General features: G+C 51.2%; 1 protein-coding gene across 2 annotated transcripts in view; it reads right to left on the bottom strand.

Moving 5' to 3' along the window:
• The window catches only part of PIK3C2B (phosphatidylinositol-4-phosphate 3-kinase catalytic subunit type 2 beta), a 61,883-nt gene that overhangs the window by 27,353 nt on the left and 15,925 nt on the right, over nt 1-18,605 (bottom strand). The window contains exons 2-12 of one of the 2 annotated variants that reach the window (XM_011373020.2): nt 13,338-14,354; nt 9,969-10,069; nt 9,246-9,400; nt 8,833-8,953; nt 5,810-5,921; nt 5,608-5,687; nt 5,161-5,224; nt 3,554-3,700; nt 2,886-2,919; nt 1,831-2,026; nt 679-801 (exon numbers count right to left, since the gene is read on the bottom strand). In XM_011373020.2, the coding sequence (XP_011371322.1) occupies nt 679-801; nt 1,831-2,026; nt 2,886-2,919; nt 3,554-3,700; nt 5,161-5,224; nt 5,608-5,687; nt 5,810-5,921; nt 8,833-8,953; nt 9,246-9,400; nt 9,969-10,069; nt 13,338-14,267 (2,063 nt within the window). In that variant the 5' untranslated portion in view covers nt 14,268-14,354. The remainder of the gene's footprint in view (nt 1-678; nt 802-1,830; nt 2,027-2,885; nt 2,920-3,553; nt 3,701-5,160; nt 5,225-5,607; nt 5,688-5,809; nt 5,922-8,832; nt 8,954-9,245; nt 9,401-9,968; nt 10,070-13,337; nt 14,355-18,605) is intronic. The other variant, XM_011373021.2, reaches the window with a different exon arrangement.

The raw sequence follows: 18,605 nt of genomic DNA, 5'->3' as shown, positions 1-18,605 counted from the left end.
GCTTTCGGATGATCCGGAGTGAGGACAGAGCACAGCACAGAAACACCTGCGACCGTCCGCGGGCGCTCGCCTCCGTTTCCTTCCTGCTTTGCTTGGCTGACGCCTGCCTTCCTGGCAGCAAATGAGTGTTGATAAATGGTGATTATTATTATCTTGTGTTTATGGTTTCGTATTTATAACTTCTCTCATATCAGTGCCACAACTGTCTCTGAGTTAACCCAATGTCTCCACTTTACAGTTTGAAAAACCGAAGCACAGAGAGGCCAAAGAGAACCTAGACTAGAAACAAAGCAGAATGCAGCCTGCTCTCTGTGCTCTTTTCTCTAGACAACCTTCCCTTCTCCATCTATAAGGCCCTCTCTCTACTCTGTGAAAACTTGGGGAAGAAAAGCCGGTGAAACCTTTTAAGGGAGACAAGATCAAGACAGCGAATTATCATTAAAACTAACGACTAACGTGGATGTGGTCCTTTGTGCTCTACAAAGAGCCTTTGTGAATACTTGGCCCTGGAGTCCCATAACAGCCTGAGGAGGAGAAATTACATTTATTCCTATTTAAGAGTTAGGGAAGTGGAGACTCAAGAAGTTGAACTACACGTCTGGTTGGAGTTTGGCGACAGAGCCTGGAGGGCTCCTCCTCTTGAGTCTGGGTGTTCAGGAGCCGGGGAGAAGGGCTTACCACTGGTCCCAGATGATGAGGTGGAAGAGGTACTTGGAGAAGTGAGCCCTCCGGGTCTGCAGGGGGCTGCACAGCTCCTTGCCGCCATGACTGAGGGAGCAGGAGAGGTAGAAGTCTTCATAGCTACAAGAGAAAGGGAGCAGGTCGGGACACTCAGCTCCCAAACCCCAGTCACCCAACAAACGCCAAACTCCATTTCCCCTGGTAAAACTCCTCTAGGTCTCTGAGGACCACAACATGGGATCATAGGGCAGCCAAAATGGATTTGCAGAGGTGTGCTCCGGGAGAAGCACACCTGGATCCCTCTGCCCCGTTCAGGCTCCATGTTGAGACATGGTTTTTCTTCCTTCTTCGTGGAAAACCAGCCAAACAGCCTTCTCCTCACAGTCAGCTCCAGACCTTCGGGGGGTGGGGGGGTCGGTGTGCACTTGTGTGCGCATGCGCAGGTGAGAAGGGCGGGGGGATGAAAACGACATATGCCGACATGAATGCCAGCACATGGGGGTCCCTGTGGTTCGTGACAGGTGCCTGACAGAAGAGGTCAGAGAAGGCCCTGGTTTCCCAAGCTGCCTCCTTTGTTCACTGCCAATCGCCCAGAGGAATACATTAAGTGAGGAACAAAGAGAGAAGGGAAAGGGAGGGGGAGGGGCCCCCTGAGGAGGAGGGAGAGCCAAAGGCCTATTCCCCCAGGCTTTGGATGCTGGGGAGCTGAGGATTACCAAATGAACCGGCCTCTCCACACCCACCCACCACTGCAGGCCTAGGGAGCTCCAGACAAAGGGTCATCTCCCACCACCCCACCCCCTCCCATTGTGCGACTCCAGGGGACTACAGTTATTGGCCGAGGGGCATGCACTGGATCTGGGAAGCCTGGCCATCTGTCACCTGTCTTCATCAGCTGGCCTTGGATGGGAGGGGGCAGGGATGCCGATGCAGCCAGCTCTGAGAGGGAATGGCAGGATCTGCCCACTGCTGCCTCTTCTCCATCTCCTTAGGGGACTTTCTCTCTCCTCTGGTATGTCCCAGCCCATGTCCCCCTCAAGCACTCAGCTCTCCCCCTCAGCCACCATGCACCATGATGCCACAGATCCAAAACTGCCATCTGAAAGTCAAACTCTGCTCCTTCCTAGAGGCCATCAGCGCTGGGCTCACCTGGTAGCCCAGGTGATGGGGATGCGGTGGGTGGCATAGACGGTGAAGGCCAGGCACCTGGAGAAATGGCAGGCCTCCTGTACCAGATCATGCTTATGGCTCCCATGCACTGCTGTCTGGAAGTCTGCATTGAATGTGCTGCAATACAGCTCCACCAGGTCCAAGATGGCAGCTGTCAAGGCTTCCACGACCTTCTCTGTGAAAGGGAGGGGTCAGAAGGAAAAGTCATGAGGCCTAAACGAGCCCCATCTTGTTGCCATGGCGCTGGCTAGGATGGGATACTCTAGGAAATTGTCCCCAAATGCCAGCCGGTTTTCTAATAGCTGTGACAAAGTTCACCCATCTGTGGTAGAATGTGAAAAAAATAGGAGCATGTCATGAGCTTCTCATAAAATAACATATTAAATTTTAAATGTCCTTATTTTTACGTATCGCGACTTTAATGTTAAATGTACTTTCTTTTAGGAAATAGTGTGAATCAGTTAAGTTTTCTTGGCAAAATATGAGCTGACAATTTCTATGTTAATCCCCAAAATAATACTTTTGGGGACACTTTATTGGTCCATGAAACCCAAAAGACTGGTAATCACTGACCAAAAACCCCAGAGATATGGGCTTTGTAGGCCAAAGTTCTGCTTAAAAGACTCAGGGAAAATCCTAGCGAAAAATTCTTTATCACCCTCTCCCCAGGCCTACCCCAACTTGGAAATGCAGGGATTGTGAGCAGCCGGGAGAATAATCACAACCTTCCCAAGGGAGAGTTTTCCCATCTGGAACCCAGGGCCAACTGCCTCACCACCCCCACCCTCACATTTACACCACCTCATCGCCATCTCCCAGGGACACCACAGGAATAACTAGTAAAAATAATGGGAAAACATTTTGTGGAAAGAAATGTGCTTTCCAGCTGTGTCCATGCCTCATATAGGAAAACACACACACACAGGCAGACCTGGACCCATCAATCAAGGGGGCCAGCGAGAAAAAGGAATCTGGACAGAGTCCACAGTTTGCAGCTGCCCCTACTGGATAAAGACGGAGAGCAGTTCCCTTACCTCGGTTTTCCCTCACAGCCAAGACGGTAGGGTCCTATGGGGGAAAAATAAGAGGGAGGGGAGCTTCAGGGCCACAGCCTTTCCTGTCGCAGCTGGAAGAAAGGTTTTTCACAGCTGCGCTCATCTGGACCAGACTCGACTGAAGTTTGAGGAACAGAGATTCCCCAGGGAGGACGGAGTAATGGTTTGTACCAGATCCGCGTGATGGACAGAGTGAGCCAGGCCAAGGGTAAAATCATCGTGTCCACCCAGATGGGACACTCCAACCCTCAGGCCACTCCACTACAGGCCAAGCGCCTGTCGTGTCGGCCCTGTCTACACAGCACGCAGCCGCCACTGTGGAGTCACGGAGCCCCTGGCTCGGGGAGATTTTGGTTTTCCATCCTGGTGGGTTTGCAGACTGCCAGGCAATACCTCAGTGACTGTGAGTAAAGCTTTTGCGAGTCTGGGCTCCTGGCAATCAGTCCCAGGGGTCAGACCCTAGCCCACCCTCGTTGTCAGGAAGAGGGGACACACTCAGCATCCATTTCTCTTGTGGTTAAACTATTCAAACACAAAAGATGCAGGTGGAGAAGAGAGCCTTTTGGTAGCTGAATAGCTGACTACCCAGTCACCTGTCACATCCTCTCCTCCCCTTCCCCCACGCTAGTGCTCTGGGCCCCCATTACCTTCTGAATTTTAGGCTGCACGCGAGAGGGGCAGGGGGGCAGCTGGTTGAGAGCACTGGTGATCTCGGGGGTTTCCACGGCGGCCAGGGCGTTGCAGATGGCCTTAACAGACTGGACCACCCTGTCAGCCTTCAGTGGGAAGTCCCCCTGTGAGAGGGGCACAGGGAGGCTGGCAGGCTAGTTCTCTCAGCCTCCAGTGCCCCACATTGAAGGAACAGGCTGGGAGGAGTGTGGGCTCATGACCCCCAGGAGCAACCAGTGGAATCCATGCTTTCTTTTCAAACATCCATCAGCAGCAAATAATCGCTCCTACTGAATTAAATGAGGCACCCCCACGTTCCCCAGTTCTCTCAGCCATCTCCCTGAGCTGCCTCTTACTCCCAGCTGCAGTCTACTTAAACTATTCAAATGCACGCAAGGTTTCCCGTAGAGACATGCAGTTTTAATAAAATCAATCCACTGGGATAGCAAAGAGGCCGAAGAGACCACACTGAGGCCCTACTTGCCCACGCAGCCTTATTTCTCACACTACCATCTAGAATTTCCAGACAGATCTTGCCTCAGTACAATGGACATGCCACACCCACTTGGTCACCTCTGCACTTAGGCTTCTGCAGTTTTCTCATTTGGAATTCCCTCACCAGACCTGCCCTAATTACCTGTATACATTCAAACCATGGACCAGCTAAAATCCAGCCTCTGTCCCAAAGCCTTCCCTGGCTAGTCCCCCTATCTATCCCTCTCCAAGAGACCTTGATTAACTCATTATACCCTGTTCCATCTACTGATAGCTTTATGTTACTGTTCCATTTTTCTACTGGGAACACAAGCGCCCTGAAAGCTAAGACAATTCTCATGCTGCTCTGTCCAGAGCAGCCACTAACACAGGGCTAGACTAGCACAGAAAAGGTGTTCAGAGAACTCACCCCTCATCACAGGAAGTGGTCAGGCAGAGGCTGCTAGAGAAGGGATTCAGGCAATGGGACAAGGGTTGAACTAGATATAATGCTGAACTCCCCAAAAGGGAAGAGAGTCCATGAGCACTACTGACTGGATCAGTGAGACAGGAATTGTTTTTGAAGATCCCGATCTGATTTTCTTTAGCTTCAAGACATTTGGGGCAAATGTTTATTGTTATGGTTTTGAGGTTTCAAACTCCAAGTGAAGAGAGTCCTGGCCCTTTCCTGCCTCTGGGACCCTCCACCTCCTGATGGTCTTCCACTCGTGACACCAGAACTGCAGAACCTCTCAGATCAGAGGTTTCTGGGCGTTCATTGCTCACAAGACACACCCAGAGCACATTCAAGTACACCAGCGGGGATGACAAACCCATGCCCCTTAGCTTTACAGACGCCCTACTCCAGAGACAGGGATCGGGCATGGTTCCTGACCTGCTTCTACAAAAGAGCGGAACCCCTCTCCACACACTTGCCAGCTGCCCAACAGCCAACGGTCTAGGTCTGCCCAGGACTCAGGGAAATGAACATCCTGACACATCTTCAGTGTCCACTCCAGATCCCTTCTAGGGAAGGCTGATCCCAGGAGGACTGGGGGAGAGGAGGGAAGGAGCTTTGGGCAGCTGGGCCTGCCCCAGGATCTGTACTCACATCAGCCAGCAGGAAGGCATCCACCTCATTGTGGTAAGTGTCGAACAGAAGACTCAGGGCCTGCCTGGGGAGTTGGGGGCAGGGAAAAGTCATAAGAGAGGTCAGGACAGACCCTGTACGCTGGGAGACCCATTTTCTCCCTCCCTCTCCACAGCTCTGGTTTAAAGGCATTCCCAATCTTTCCATATGTCCCATGAAGACTGTTGAAGACTTAAGGACAGTGAGTCCATTCTATTTTGCCACCTCTCACCTGGAAAATGATGGCAAAGCACCATAGGGAAGCGATGTAACACGCCTGGAGCGGGCATCTTCCCCTTGAGACTCTTGGGCCCCACCCCCAAGACCTGCAAAAAGCCCTGGACCTAGCAGAAAGGTAAGCAAGATTATCTGCTGGGGTCCCCTCAGACTTCCTGCTCGGCCCACATCCAAGATGGTACCTACTCTCACCTGCTGATGGTCTGTTTGACTGGCCTCTCTTGCAGATGGACGAGGTAGTTCAAAGTGGAGGGGCTCTGGTCATCGTTCACCTGTGTAAGAAGTGCCCTATTCAGGGAGGGGTGGTGTCTTCATCTCGGCCCAGCGCCCCTGCCCCACTCCCACTGAACATGTTCCATTTCACCCTCTGCCACCCCATCTCCCTGACACGAACCGTCCGGGCCAGGTCACTGCGTACGGCTTTTTGCTCCATCAGCTGTAGCCGAATGTCAATGTCAAACTTGCGGCAGTATTGAATGTACTCATGGCTGCCCAGGGCATGCTTGCTGGTGGGACAGGAGGACAAGATCATTAGCATCCTGGGGACTCAGTGGGAAGGGAGATGTAGACCTGAGCCTTGGGGAGAGAGAAACAGGAAGAAGGGGAGGTACCGGGGATGGTACCTGTGTTGTGTCCCCGACCTTGGCTCCTGGAAAATGTCATGGTAGAGCTCAGGGAAGGAACAAAGTTCTGTCTAACTGAAAGCCACCTAAAATACTGAACCCTTGGTCTGTACATTGACTTTCCCAGTTATTTATTACCTATGTTGTTATCGCCAGTTTACTCCAGGGTGGAACTTCTGGTGGGGTGGGGAACAGAGGGACAACTCAGGGGACAGTGTTTAAACCCCACTCCCTTGACCTTGGTACCTGGGACATGTTGGAAGTCGGCCTGTGTTCAAGCTTGAGCATGGAGCTCAGCGAGGTCCTAAGTCTCCCACCCACCACTGTTTGTTACCAGCTGGGGTGCCAAGATCAACCAAGCAAAAAACCCAGCAAGATTCCAGATCTGTTATCCCGAAGCCCATGAAAGGTTCCTTCTCCCCTCCCCCGGTGGGTCCTGCCTGATTGTAAATAACTTTATAAATATCTATGGACTTCTTGACAGACATCTGCCTGCATGCCATTCCCGCTGCACAAGCAGCAACACGTGAGACACTACCCCAGCCCCAAAAGTCCCAGAGAAGGAGGGCCTAGGGAGTCCCTCTATGATCCAGCTTTTTCCTCCCTCCCAAATCACAGCTCAGTCAAAAAGGAAACCCAGAAGAGGGGCAGAGTGAGTCCTACCTGCGGGCCAACACTGCGGGCCTGGGTTGGGTCCCAGCAGCTGAGAAACAGAAGCCGGAAAGAGACTTCCTTCCTCAGCAGAGCTGGGAGTCTAGGCCAGCAATGGAGAAGAGAGAAAAGGAGAAAAGGGAAGGGGTGTGTGCAGAGCCGACAGAGGTTCCCCGGGCCCAAGGCCAGTCAGGGTCCAGCTAGGACTTAAGGGGGTTTCTCCACATCCCGAGGCGCCAAGCCTTTGATCTAGGCCTCAACCTGCTAAGTCTGAGCTGCAGCCAAAACCTGGGACTAAAGAGGCTGGGCTGTGGGGCTGGTCTGGTGGGAGCGCCCTGGAAGGAAGGAAGAGTGTGGTGGGAGTGGGGGAGGAGGCAGGAAACCCAACCCTCCCCCAGGACCGTCTCGGGGTTCTTATCTGAGAGCAGCCTGCATCCTGGACCTGCCATTCCCCCTTGCATCAGCCCCTCCCACTAGACAGGGTGGGAAACCACAGGGCTTTCTTGAGAGTTAACAGGCTTCTGAAACCCCCAGAGAGTCCTTTCCATCCCACCCGAGGCAGCTGTCTTGTGCTCAGGAGTTTGGACTTTTCCGGTGATGGGAGGGAAGAGAAGAACCTGGGCAGGGGAAGGGGACTCCTGGACAAGAGTCATGGACACGGGCCCCCTGGGGACTTGTCGACCTTCTCTGTGGAAGGGTTTCCTGTGTGTGCATTCAGGTTAGAGTTGGGGAGGCATGACCCCAGGACCGTCGAACCTGTTCCACCTCACCCTGAGCATTCCTCCTGGGTCTTGGCAGGAAGTCAGAACCTGACAGCTCATCTACCATCTCTGGACTTGGGCGCTCAAGGACTAGGGGACTGTCGAGGGAAATTAGAGTATCCATCCAATCCAATCCCCACGAATTCCTCTCTTTGAACTGGTCCTTCCCTGCTAATATTTACTGATTGTTCATTTAATCCTCACTATATCTTATAGAAGAAACTGAAGGTCACAGTTTCACAACTAGTAAGTGACAAGCCAGAACCCAAACCAGCCATATGGTATGACCTACTTTGCCCTTTGTTCTCTTACGACAGTGGCAGGATGCCTGGGAAGCTCTCTGCCAGGAGACCCTGCTCTAGAACCGCTCTCATTCCTGCAGGAGAAAGCAAGGACACACACAGAAACTCCTGAACGGCTCTCCCTGGAGTCGTGCTGCATGGGGCCCCACACCTTTCTTTTCCCAGCTGAGGGCACAGAGGCCCTCAGCATCCTTCAGGTTAAGGAAACCAGCTGAGAACCGCTCTAGCCATAGATCAATCATCCTGCATCCACACCTGATATAAGACAACAGGCAAGTGGTAACACTTACAGGCTCTTCTAAGAACTACGACACGGGCCTCTCCTTTCCCAGGCTTGCTTTCCCAGGGCAGCAGGAAACCAGAAGACTGGGGAGGGGAGCAGCTCTCTTTTCTTACCCGCTGCCCTCTGGCTGATTCCTCAGCCTGCCACCCAGCTGTACCACCTGAGCATTGTAATCTCCCCTCCAGCCAGCACTCCAGAGCCCCCAGACAGCGGTCCACACCAGACTGTCCAGGGAGGCCGCTTGCTGCAGAGGGCACTGGATGTAGAGGCGCTTGCAGCAAGCCTTTGGTGAGGAAGATAACCAATTGCATATGCCAGCAGGGAAAGGCTTAATGGCAGGGGAAGGGGGAAGAGAGAGCAACTGGAACAGTTCCCCTAGGTTCCACTGGGCACTTCAGCCCAGTCCTCCTTCTGCCCCGCGCCATAAGGGTACCACACATAATCTAGGGCAGGAGGAAAACCCCACACAGTCCCCCTGCCACCCCACACACATCTCCCCACATGCAGAAGTCTGCAAGCAGATATGACCTAGTCTGCCTAATTCCATCCAGCTCCAGGCTCTTTCCACAATTTTGGCTCAGGAAGCCGGCCAACCCTGCTGGAAGATGGAGCTCCCGGGGAAAGTGCGACGTGGCTGAGAGTGTGCCCAGAAAGCAGGAGTCCTGCCTGTCGGATTACGGGGGAGCTGCCAGCCCCAGGCCTGGAGCCCAGCGCCTCCCCTAGGAAGCCCCTGACAATCCTACTACCCAGAAGGCATTGCCAATTCCTACCCTGCCTGTCCCCACCAGTTCACTCACTTCTGCAGGAACTCCTCCAGCCCACAGGGCTTCAGCACAAAGTCACTCACATCCACATCCCTCAGCTCATCTCGGGTGTAGCACAGGGTCTGGTAGATGAGCAAGTCCACAGTGGAGGAGCCTGTAAGGGGTGTGGCAGAGAAGCAATGTGGAGACACTGAGGAAGGCAGGGCTCGGCGTCGATCCTGATCCCCCATTCCTGGCTAAGCATGCCCCAGCCTTGTCACCAAACAGATAGAGCAATGGAGGGCAGAGGAAGTGACCATGGACCTAAGAAGCTGGACCTAGAGTCAGTCTCCCAAAGGAGCTTCCTCACTGCCCCTCATCTGGGCCGCAAGGTGAGGTGGGAACTGAGGCCAAAGAATCCCACCCCACCTCCAAGTAGACTCATCCCGCCTCCCCCACTAACTTACAGTTGCAGGTAAAAGTGAGTGGTTCCTGCAGGCTGTCACACAATACTGTCACCTTCAGGTTGACCTCATCCCCAAGATGCTCTGGGCTCGGGGTGACAGCACTCCAGACATATCCGGTGAGGAAGTAGTCTTGGATATCAGAGCCAGATCGAAGGCTGTGCAGGGAGAGAAGAAGGATCCCCACTCTACCTTCAGAAGAGAGCAGTGGAGAACAGGCCTGCTGGGACCTCCCTCCCTGGGGCCCGAGGGCCCCTCTGTCCCCACTCAGCAGGGCCCTCTGGGGAAGCAGCTCTGGGAAATCATGTTCTTGATACATTTGCTACAGTTGCAAAATGTTTCCCAAGCAATGAACCAGTAAGGATAGCTCTAAAATGACAAAGCTTTCCACGCTAAGTACAACGGAAAATTCTTCTGAATCCACTTCCTTTCTTTTTTAACTCCAGATAACACTTTTATCTCCATCTGGGGCGTACCTGCTCCTAAGGGCAACTGAGCCCGAAGTGATGAGGTAATTTGACTGTTAGGTGGAGGTTTTATGAATTTTGTAAAAAATATGAAACTTCTAAGATTTCATAAAGTCCACAAACAACTGTTGTAGGAAGCATCCCATAGCTCTGAACTGAAATTGATTAAATGTGGCTCTTCTTCCTTCCTAGAAAAAGGGAGGTGACCCCTCCTCCCCAGCCCCACAACCCTCTACGACCCCCGTCCTTTAACTCTTACATATCCAGCATGTGGCAAAATGCAGCAACTTCCTCATCTCTCTCCTCTGAGACCTCAAACAACTCGTGGCCATTGGCGATGGTGTGGGGCCGCGAGCCCGCCTTTAAGAGAAGAGCAGCTGACTCAGTGCCTTTTCCCTCACGGCATCCTCTTCCACTGCTCCCCGATCGAAACTATTAAACTCCAGGTGGGAAGACTTTCTAGGCATTCAACATTCAGTGAAAGGAGCCCAAGAAAATATGGGAAATGCAGGAATATATTTATCTGCTATCCTAGAAGACCATGAGCCAAGTTGAAAGAGAAAACTTGAAGCTTTGGCAGAGTCTGGAAGCCTGTGCGGGATGGACAAGAGTGTGGCCAAACCTCCTTCCCAAGGGGACAGTGTCTAAGCTCAGTTCAGCAGGTTATAAACACAGCACTGCTGGGCCACCAGGCTGGCTTTTAGGGGGTGCTCCCAGAAGCTGGCGGGGAGCTGAGCAGGCAGCTGTTTGTCCTGCTCCGCCATGGAAGCCAGGGCAAGGGGACCGCCCAAACGGTCCCCAGGAGAGCTGGGCCCTAGGCAAAAGCCTCAACATCCACAGGAAGCCCCAGGGACCCAAAGCAGAGAAAGACCAAGACCCCTTACATGGAGGCAATGACAGACACACGTGCCCTCTCAGTCAATGCTATTTGAGGTCAGAACAGCTTTCTGGGCAGGAGAGAACCTGCTAGAAGGCTTAGCTCCTCCTGTTTCCAAGTCTTTTGGCTCTAAATAGCCATAATGTCAGGGAGACTGCCTGAGCCCCACTTCCTGCCCAAGAACACATGTGTGGTGGTGGGGATTCTCTCCAACAAGACCTCAAACTGTCTCCCATAGCCCAAGCATTGCTTTCACTAAATCTTGAAGAGTGCTAAAGAAGCCCTCTGGCTAGGCCTGCCTCCCAGCCCCCAGGAGCAGGAAGTAGGGGAGCTGGTGCATGACAGGTTTCTGCCTGGTGGGCCTGCCCAGAGCCACCAGGGGAGGGCCCCCCAGGGGAATGAAGCCGCAGCCGTGATGGAGTGCTGGCAGTCAGTGCCAACAGCTGCTTCTGGGGAGCCCAGAGCTTAGGTCTACATACCCAGCAGTGCCTCACCTCTCATCCTCCCTCTGGCTATTCTCATGTCCTCCCGCCCCTTGAGCAGATGGCAGCACTGAGCTCCTCATTTGAATAGCCAGTGTTTCCTCGGAGCGACCCTCTCCCATTAGCCTTGCTCCCCTGGGTGAGCAGGGAGGGGAGGGAGGCAGTGGGGGCAGTTGACATGTGAGGCCCTGGCCCTGCCAAGTTTGTGCCTGTGTCCCAGTCAAAACAATAGTACCACTGTCAGCAATTAACCCACAAAAGCAAGGGCGAGAGAGCCACAGAGCATCAGAGAGGGAGCAACAGAAAGAGAAAGAGAGACAGAGAGAGGAGGGGAAGGCGAGGGGGAGGGATAGAGAACAGAGTAGCTACTGAAAGGCCATTTTCATGCCCTTTTAGTACCACTCCCTGGTTCCATAGGAAAACAAAAGCCACTTACGTTCGCCCTGCTGGAAGGCCCTGGTGGCATCGCCCGGTGCCGACTGGGGGAGTCTGCCGTGCAGAGGCTGGCAGCGGGGGTACCAAGCTGGCATTTGGAGCCAACCATTTCCAGAGTTGGCTCCACAGGTCTGGGATAAGGAGGGTCCCTCCGGCTGGAAGCCCGGCGACGGCGGGGTGGGGGTACAGGCCGAAGGCCTGAGGGGTCCCCCTGCCCAGTGAGATGGGCCCCTGCACTGAGCTGAGCTGGAGAAGACCAAGGCCGCATTTCCCCACTAAGAATGGGCAAGAGCTTTTTGTGCTTTGCCCTAGCTTCTTCAAGGAGACTCTGGACAGAGCTCCCTCTCAGAACTCTGATGACACACAGGGGTTGGGGGAAGGGGAAGGGAGTAGGGGGCGGGTAGAGGGAACCACAGAAGTGACTACCTACCAGGGTGGCAGGACCCAGCAAGCAGGCCCAGCCTTGTGTGGGGAACTCGGAGCTGGGAATAGGACTCTGCCTGTCCCTATAAATAGTGGGAACAGCCCCACCTCTCAGAGCAGGGCCTTTAAAAATCCCTGAGCTCTACAGCTGTGACTTAACCCAGGAGCCGATGCTGCTTTTCAAGGGCTCTCTTAGCAGAAGCACAGGAAAGAAGGACCACGTGGCTTTTCCAGGGTTGTGAAGGATCCCAATTGCTGGGACACAAGGTGGGAAAGCCCCAGTGTCCCTTAGACAATGAATAAAGAGGAAACAGGGATGAGGTGGAACGCTGTTCCTACAGAAGTCATCGGCCACGGAAGGTGGGGGGACCTCTTCTAGGGCCAAGGCTTCCAGGGCCCCAGGGGAAACATAAAGCAGTCTTCAGGTCCCACCCATGGAGATGCTGCTGGCACTTTTTAAACCAGAAAAAAAGATTAAAGCTGCCCTCGAACCCACACTGTGCTTCTTTGTAAATATTTTGCTATTTTATATTATGTTCTGATAAAAGTAAAATTATTATTGTCGCACTGCATATTTTTTCTAAATATTTTCAATGCGAGGAGATGAATGTGGTGATGGTTGCAGAACAATATGAATGTACTTAATGCTGATGCACTGTATTCTTAAAACTGGTTAAGATAGTAAATCTAATGTTATGTATATTTTACCGCAATAGAAGAGAGACAGAGAAAGGTAGAGAGACAGGGAGAGAACAGGGAGCTATAAACAGAGACACAGAGAGATAGACAGAGAGAGAGGGCAGAGAGAGACAGAGGGAGAAAGACAGAAAGAAAGAGACAGAGAGAGAGAGAGAGAGAGAGAGAGTGAGAACAAGCCAGTTTTGGAATGAGAGAGACCAACAGGCCTTGGACCAACACGCAGGGTTCCTGGGGGTGTCTGGACCAGGGTCTGGTGTCCAATGAGCACCATACAACAGTTCATGTGAGGACTGAGCCTCATCACCACGCAGCATTTTTGGCAGAGCAGAAAGTCAGAAAGCAGAAGCAACATGTTCCAGTCAATAAGGCCATTCGGCCAGAGTCAACGATGAGTGCCATGACCCCGGTTCAGCCCTCACGTCATTAAGCAGGCACACACTAGGAACTGGGATCCTAAAACACCCGCCCCCAGAAGATACACAAAATACACAAGATACACAAAACTCAGCCCTAGAAATGAGCCACGTCTCGAGGTGTCCCTTTTCCTCTCCCCCATCAGGGCCCAGAGGCCCGATGACAGAAGCAGAGGGGAAGAAAGGACTATAGAGATGAGTATGTAGCAGATTTGAAACAACAAAGAAGAAAGAGGGACTATTCTATTTCTGAATGACATGAGGAAAGGAGGACATAAGAAATACAATAAGGTCCTCACCGAAGCAGCGGAGATCCGGTGGTTCTTGCCAGGTGTCCCACATTTTCGGTTGGCGTAGCGGGAGGCATAGGTGCGGGGGGGCACCTGAGGAGGCATGGTCTTGCTCCGGGCCACAGGTTTTCCAGGAGCATCCTTGCTCAAGTCTAGGGTCCCCCGGCCCTCCTTCCAGCCCCTGGTGGCATCCCGCAACATCTCTGCATCATAGGTTGACTTCAAGTTGAGCCGTGTGATCGCATCATTGATACCATCGTAGTCCACAGAGCCCAGGAGGCATCCCGTACCCCCACCTCCCGGCTCCTCTTCTTCTAGGATCTGACGCCCTAGCAATTTTCCTGGAGGCTGTTTGACCAAAGAAAAAGTGTTGATGTCACCGGGCTGGGAGATCTTAGAGGACGAGGGGGATCCCTTTCTGGGAGGCAGAGGAGGGGTGTCCCAGATAGAGACTCTGGGAGGCAGAGGAGGTGGGGACAGCTTCTTAGAAGAGCCATCTATATCTTCCGGTCCTGGGGACAAAGAAAGCCCTCCATTTGAACCGTCGAAAATGTAGAGATAGTCTCTAGCTGGGGAGCCTTTGGACCAGGGATCTGGGCCAGGCTGGGAACCCTGGGAGGTAGAGTGGTTGGGCAGCCCTTCCTGTGGGGAGAGCGAGTTGTAATTGAGGGTAGGATCAGAGCCAGAAAGACCGCGTAAGAGCTTGAGGTCCTTCTGCCTTCCCGCCGACTTGCTGTAGAAGTCCAGGACTGGCTCATCCCAGCTGATGAGAGAGGGATCTGCGTTCTGCTTGGTTCTGCTTTCCTCCTTGTCATGCCGGAGCCGGGAAAGAGCATCATACTCCATCTGCAGGGCTTCCGCCATGGCCAGCTCTTTGCGGCTGATGCCCACCGACTCCAGGGACTCCCAGTGTTCCCCATTGCCTTGAGTAGAAGACATGGTGACGGTGGGGACGGAGGAAACAAGGAAGTCTTTTACTTCCTGCCACTGTCAGGTCTGCAGGGTTGTGGCATGGTGTCTGGGCATCTGCGGGTGAGAGGTAAAAATATCATTCAGTCACAAAAAGAAATGTATTAATAATCTGACTTAGGTGACATCATCTGGGCCACTGCCTATTTCTCGAGTGTCTACAACAGATGAAAAGAAATAGAAAGATGGAGAAAAAAAGAGATACCAAGACAACTTTACTGATCTATCTATTACGGCCATCTACCCTTCCGTTCAGCTACACACGGCTCCACCTCTGGGTCCCTAACTCCGATCCTCATCTCTCTCACACATATCCTGAGGAAAGAAGGACGCATCTGGCATCGGCTAAGAGGAGAAGGCAGAAACAAGGGCTCTTCAGTCAATTTAGAGAGGACAGCTCTCAGACACTGCTGGTGGGGAATGTAAAATGGTACAACTACTTTGGAACGCAGGCTGCTTCTTGAAAAGGTAAATATCCACCTACCATATGACTCAACCATCATGCTCCTACTTACTTACCCAAGAAAATGAAAGCACCTGTTCGCACAAAGATCTATACATGAATATTCATAGCAGCCTTGTGTATAATATCTAAAAACTGGAAACAATCCAAATGTCCAGCAACAGGTGAACAGATTAATAATATGTGATATGTCCCCACAATTGAAAACTACTAAGCAAAAAAAGGAATGAATTACTGGCACATGCAATAACACAGATGAATCTCAAAATAACTATGCTGAGTAAAAGAAATCAGACAAAAGACTATGAGCATATAAGATTCCATTTGGATAAAATTCTGGAAAATGAAATGAAAACTAATCTACATTGACAAAAAGCAGATCTATCTGAGAAGGGGTAAAAAGATTACAAAGGAGTGGAAGGAAACTCGGGGATGATAAATATCTAGATTGTGGTAATGGTTTCACAGGTATATACATAAGTCAAGACTTATCAAATCGTACACTTTAAATGTGTACAGTTTATTTTATGTTAATTATACCTCAATAAAATGATAAAAGTATAATATAGCTCTATGAAACCGACTTTATAATTACTCAGACTACACAAGGATCCTCCCAAAATACACCAATATGAGCGATTAAACAAAGCTTGCCAACAGGTGGGATCCGAGTGCCTGATGAATTACAGTTGTGCCAAAATATTAATTTTTCCCTAGGCCCTCAGGAAGCCAGGCAGGAAGTGACATGGGTGACCGGAGCCTCTCTAAGGCCAGCTGCCTCTGGCTGCAAGCAGTCCCCTTCATTTACTCCAGTGTTAGCACCCTTTTCTTCAGAAGCCATGACATAGAAAAGACAATGAACAAAATGGCTGTGACGACAAGGTTAGCCTGGCTCAGTGTTCTCAACTCTGGCTGCTCATTACAAACACTGGGGGACTTTTTTACAAGAACAGTCCTGATGCCCAGGTTCTCCTGAGAGATTCTGATTTAACTGGTCTGTGGTAGGGCAGTGATGTTTTTAAAAACTCCCCAGGAGATTCTAGTCTACAGCCGAAGCTGAGAACCACTGGCCTTTGTGTGGGCAGTAGGTTTTTACTAAATGTCATCGACAGGTTCTTGAAAACTGCAACTTTAAATAAAACAACATATAACGAAACCAATTTCACCAAAGGCTAGTTGGTATAAACAAAAGTTCCCAGGGCATATTTCTGGTCATACCCTGAAGTAAAGACCCCAAACACTTCTAATATTAACCACTGAAATAAATGTGAGCTATTGTGAGCTGTCCATCCACTTTAAAAAGATAAATGGAAACAAGCGAGATAATCATTTCCTTACCCACTTATTCCAATTCAGGGTTGTGGGTGACCAGTGCCTCTCCCAGCAGCTCGGGGCGAAATGTGGGACCCCACCCGGGACAGGATGCCCTGCCACTGCAGGGAGCACTCAAACTCACACCCGCATTCACTCAGAGGGGACCACGTGGGCACGGTGATTCACCTAACAGGCACAGCTTTGAATGTGGAAGGAAACTGGAGTCTCCGGAGAAAACCCACGCAGACACGGAGGGAACATGCAAACTCCACACAGACGGTGGCCTCGGCTGGGAATAGATTTTATTTTTTCATCAACATTATAATGAAATGATGTTATCTGAGGACCTGCTGTATGCGTGCGTTTCGGATCAGCTTGGGAGAGGTGAGTGTGAAGTAGTCACCTCTGATCCTTACTGCCAGCAGCCAAGAAGTTCATGATTTCATAAAATTATCAAAATTTGTACATTTCATTGTACTGCTTTATCCAGCGGGTAACAAATACATGAAGCATGTTCTTCCTCCTGATTAGAAAGTTGAAAACAATAATAGGAAAAAGGTTCAGATAGATTCTTGGGTGGCAAGTTCCATTAGATCCAAAATGAGTTAAAACAAAGGTACCCCTTAACCTGATGTGTGCGCCCCCCCATAACCTCCAGAAACCGCTTCCTCTGTTAGGCACAGGCACAGAACCCTGAAGGGCCAAGGCTGGCTCAGCAAATTTTAGCAAGTAGCATCCCAAAGACCTATTAGCCCACACCCAGATTCAGGGTACATGAAGCACTCTGCTGATTCCTCTGCCTGTTGACTTTCTCCACCCTTATTTTTCATCTACGAGGTGGTCTTGCTGTTTGAAATTCAAAGGAATCGGATGAGCGAGCATACCCAGAACTTAGCTGCCTGGAGATGGAAAACTGGTCTCCCAAAAAAGGAGGTCCTAGTGTTTTAGATAGGAGACATTAGATAAATGCTTCAAGGTAGACTGACTTTAAGCCTTTCAATCCAGAGAATGCTGTGGATTTTCAGCCCTGAGCTGGGACAAACAAAGTATTAAGAGTTGCCTTAACCAGACACCATTTGTGAAGAGGAAAACTGAGGCAAGTGGAAAGAATCTCTCGCAGCGCCGTGCCTCTCCCCCTCACTAACTTATCCGCACTTGCATTCAGCCTTTCTTTCTTCCTCAGATCTCAGGGGAAGCTGAGGTACGACTCTCTTGTGTTCTCGCCCCATCCATCTCCATCAGGATGATGCTCCATGAATTTCCCCTCCCTCCCCTGTATCTTCACCTCTTCTCCTTAACTGGGTCTCTCTCTTCAGCACATAAACATGTTCAAGCTTCTTCTAGCCTTAAAAAGAAAAAAAGAAGAAAAAAAAACCCTACACCTTGAGCACTCTCCCTCGATTGTTTATCCTCCAGCTAATACCCTCTCTGTTCTTCCTTTCCTGCCCAGCCAGCTTCCCATTTCTCCCTTCCCATTACTTTCCAATTTGCTGTCTCCTGGCTTCTGCTCCCAACATTCCTCGAAAACTGCCCCAGCAACAATGCCCAGTTCTGTAGTCAATGGACACGGCTGCTACATCTGGCTCTACAGACCATTCCCTTCTTCCTTAAACCCTCCGCCCGCTGGCTTTCGTGACCCCGTTTTGTTGTTGTTGTTGTTCACCACCTTCTCTGTTCTCCTCCTCTTCTGTCCACCCCTGAAATGCTGGTGTGGGTTCAGGATCCCATTCTGAGTCCACTGTTCACACGACACCCTCTGCTTGGGCAACCGCATCTGTTCTGTCTCCTCCTCACTCCACTCGCGTGTTGATGATTCCAAATGTGCAGCCCCCTCAGGTTTATCTGCCCACCCATATCTCAACCCCGAATTATTCCAAACTGAACTATCACTTCCTTCTTTCCTCTCCACACTTTCTCCTCCCTCCCCGTTCCCACTGTGGCAGCACCCAGTCGCCCAAGTTAGAAACCCTACGGTCATCCTGGATTCCTCCTTCCTTCGCCCCAGATCCAACCTCCGAGGTCTACCAACTTTTCCCCTTTGATACTTTCCAAATCTAGTCCTTCCTTCTAGCCTAACTGCTGCTGTCCTAATGAAACCCTTATCTTCTCTCACCAGCTATTAACAACAGCTTCTTATAGTTCTACCTCCTACGAATCCTTCCCTCTTTAAGGCTTTCTCCACAGAGCAGCCAGAGGGTCTTCCTAAAGTGTACATCTGATCATCTCACTCCAGCTTAGACCCCTTCGGAGGCTCTCTACTAGATTCCTTTACAAGGCCTTTATCACGCCCGCATCCCCCTCTCCTCTCCAACCACTCGTTACCCTGCATTTGATACCTCTGTGATTTTATTCCTTCTCCTGGGCATGTCCTTCCCAACACTCTGCCAATGTGACTCCAACTCAGCCCTCTGAGCCTGTTCAGACACCATGTTCTTCGGAAAGCCTTTCTCTGAACCCCCAGATTGAACTAAGGGCCCTTTCTTTATGCTCCCAATAGCAACCTGTACATATCTCAAACATAACCTTTAAAC

The sequence above is a fragment of the Pteropus vampyrus genome, unplaced genomic scaffold, assembly GCF_000151845.1.
Source record: "Pteropus vampyrus isolate Shadow unplaced genomic scaffold, Pvam_2.0 Scaffold217, whole genome shotgun sequence".
Lineage (NCBI taxonomy): Eukaryota > Metazoa > Chordata > Mammalia > Chiroptera > Pteropodidae > Pteropus > Pteropus vampyrus.
The sequence above is the reverse complement of the archived record's forward strand: the minus strand, read 5'-3'. Positions and strand labels throughout refer to the sequence as shown.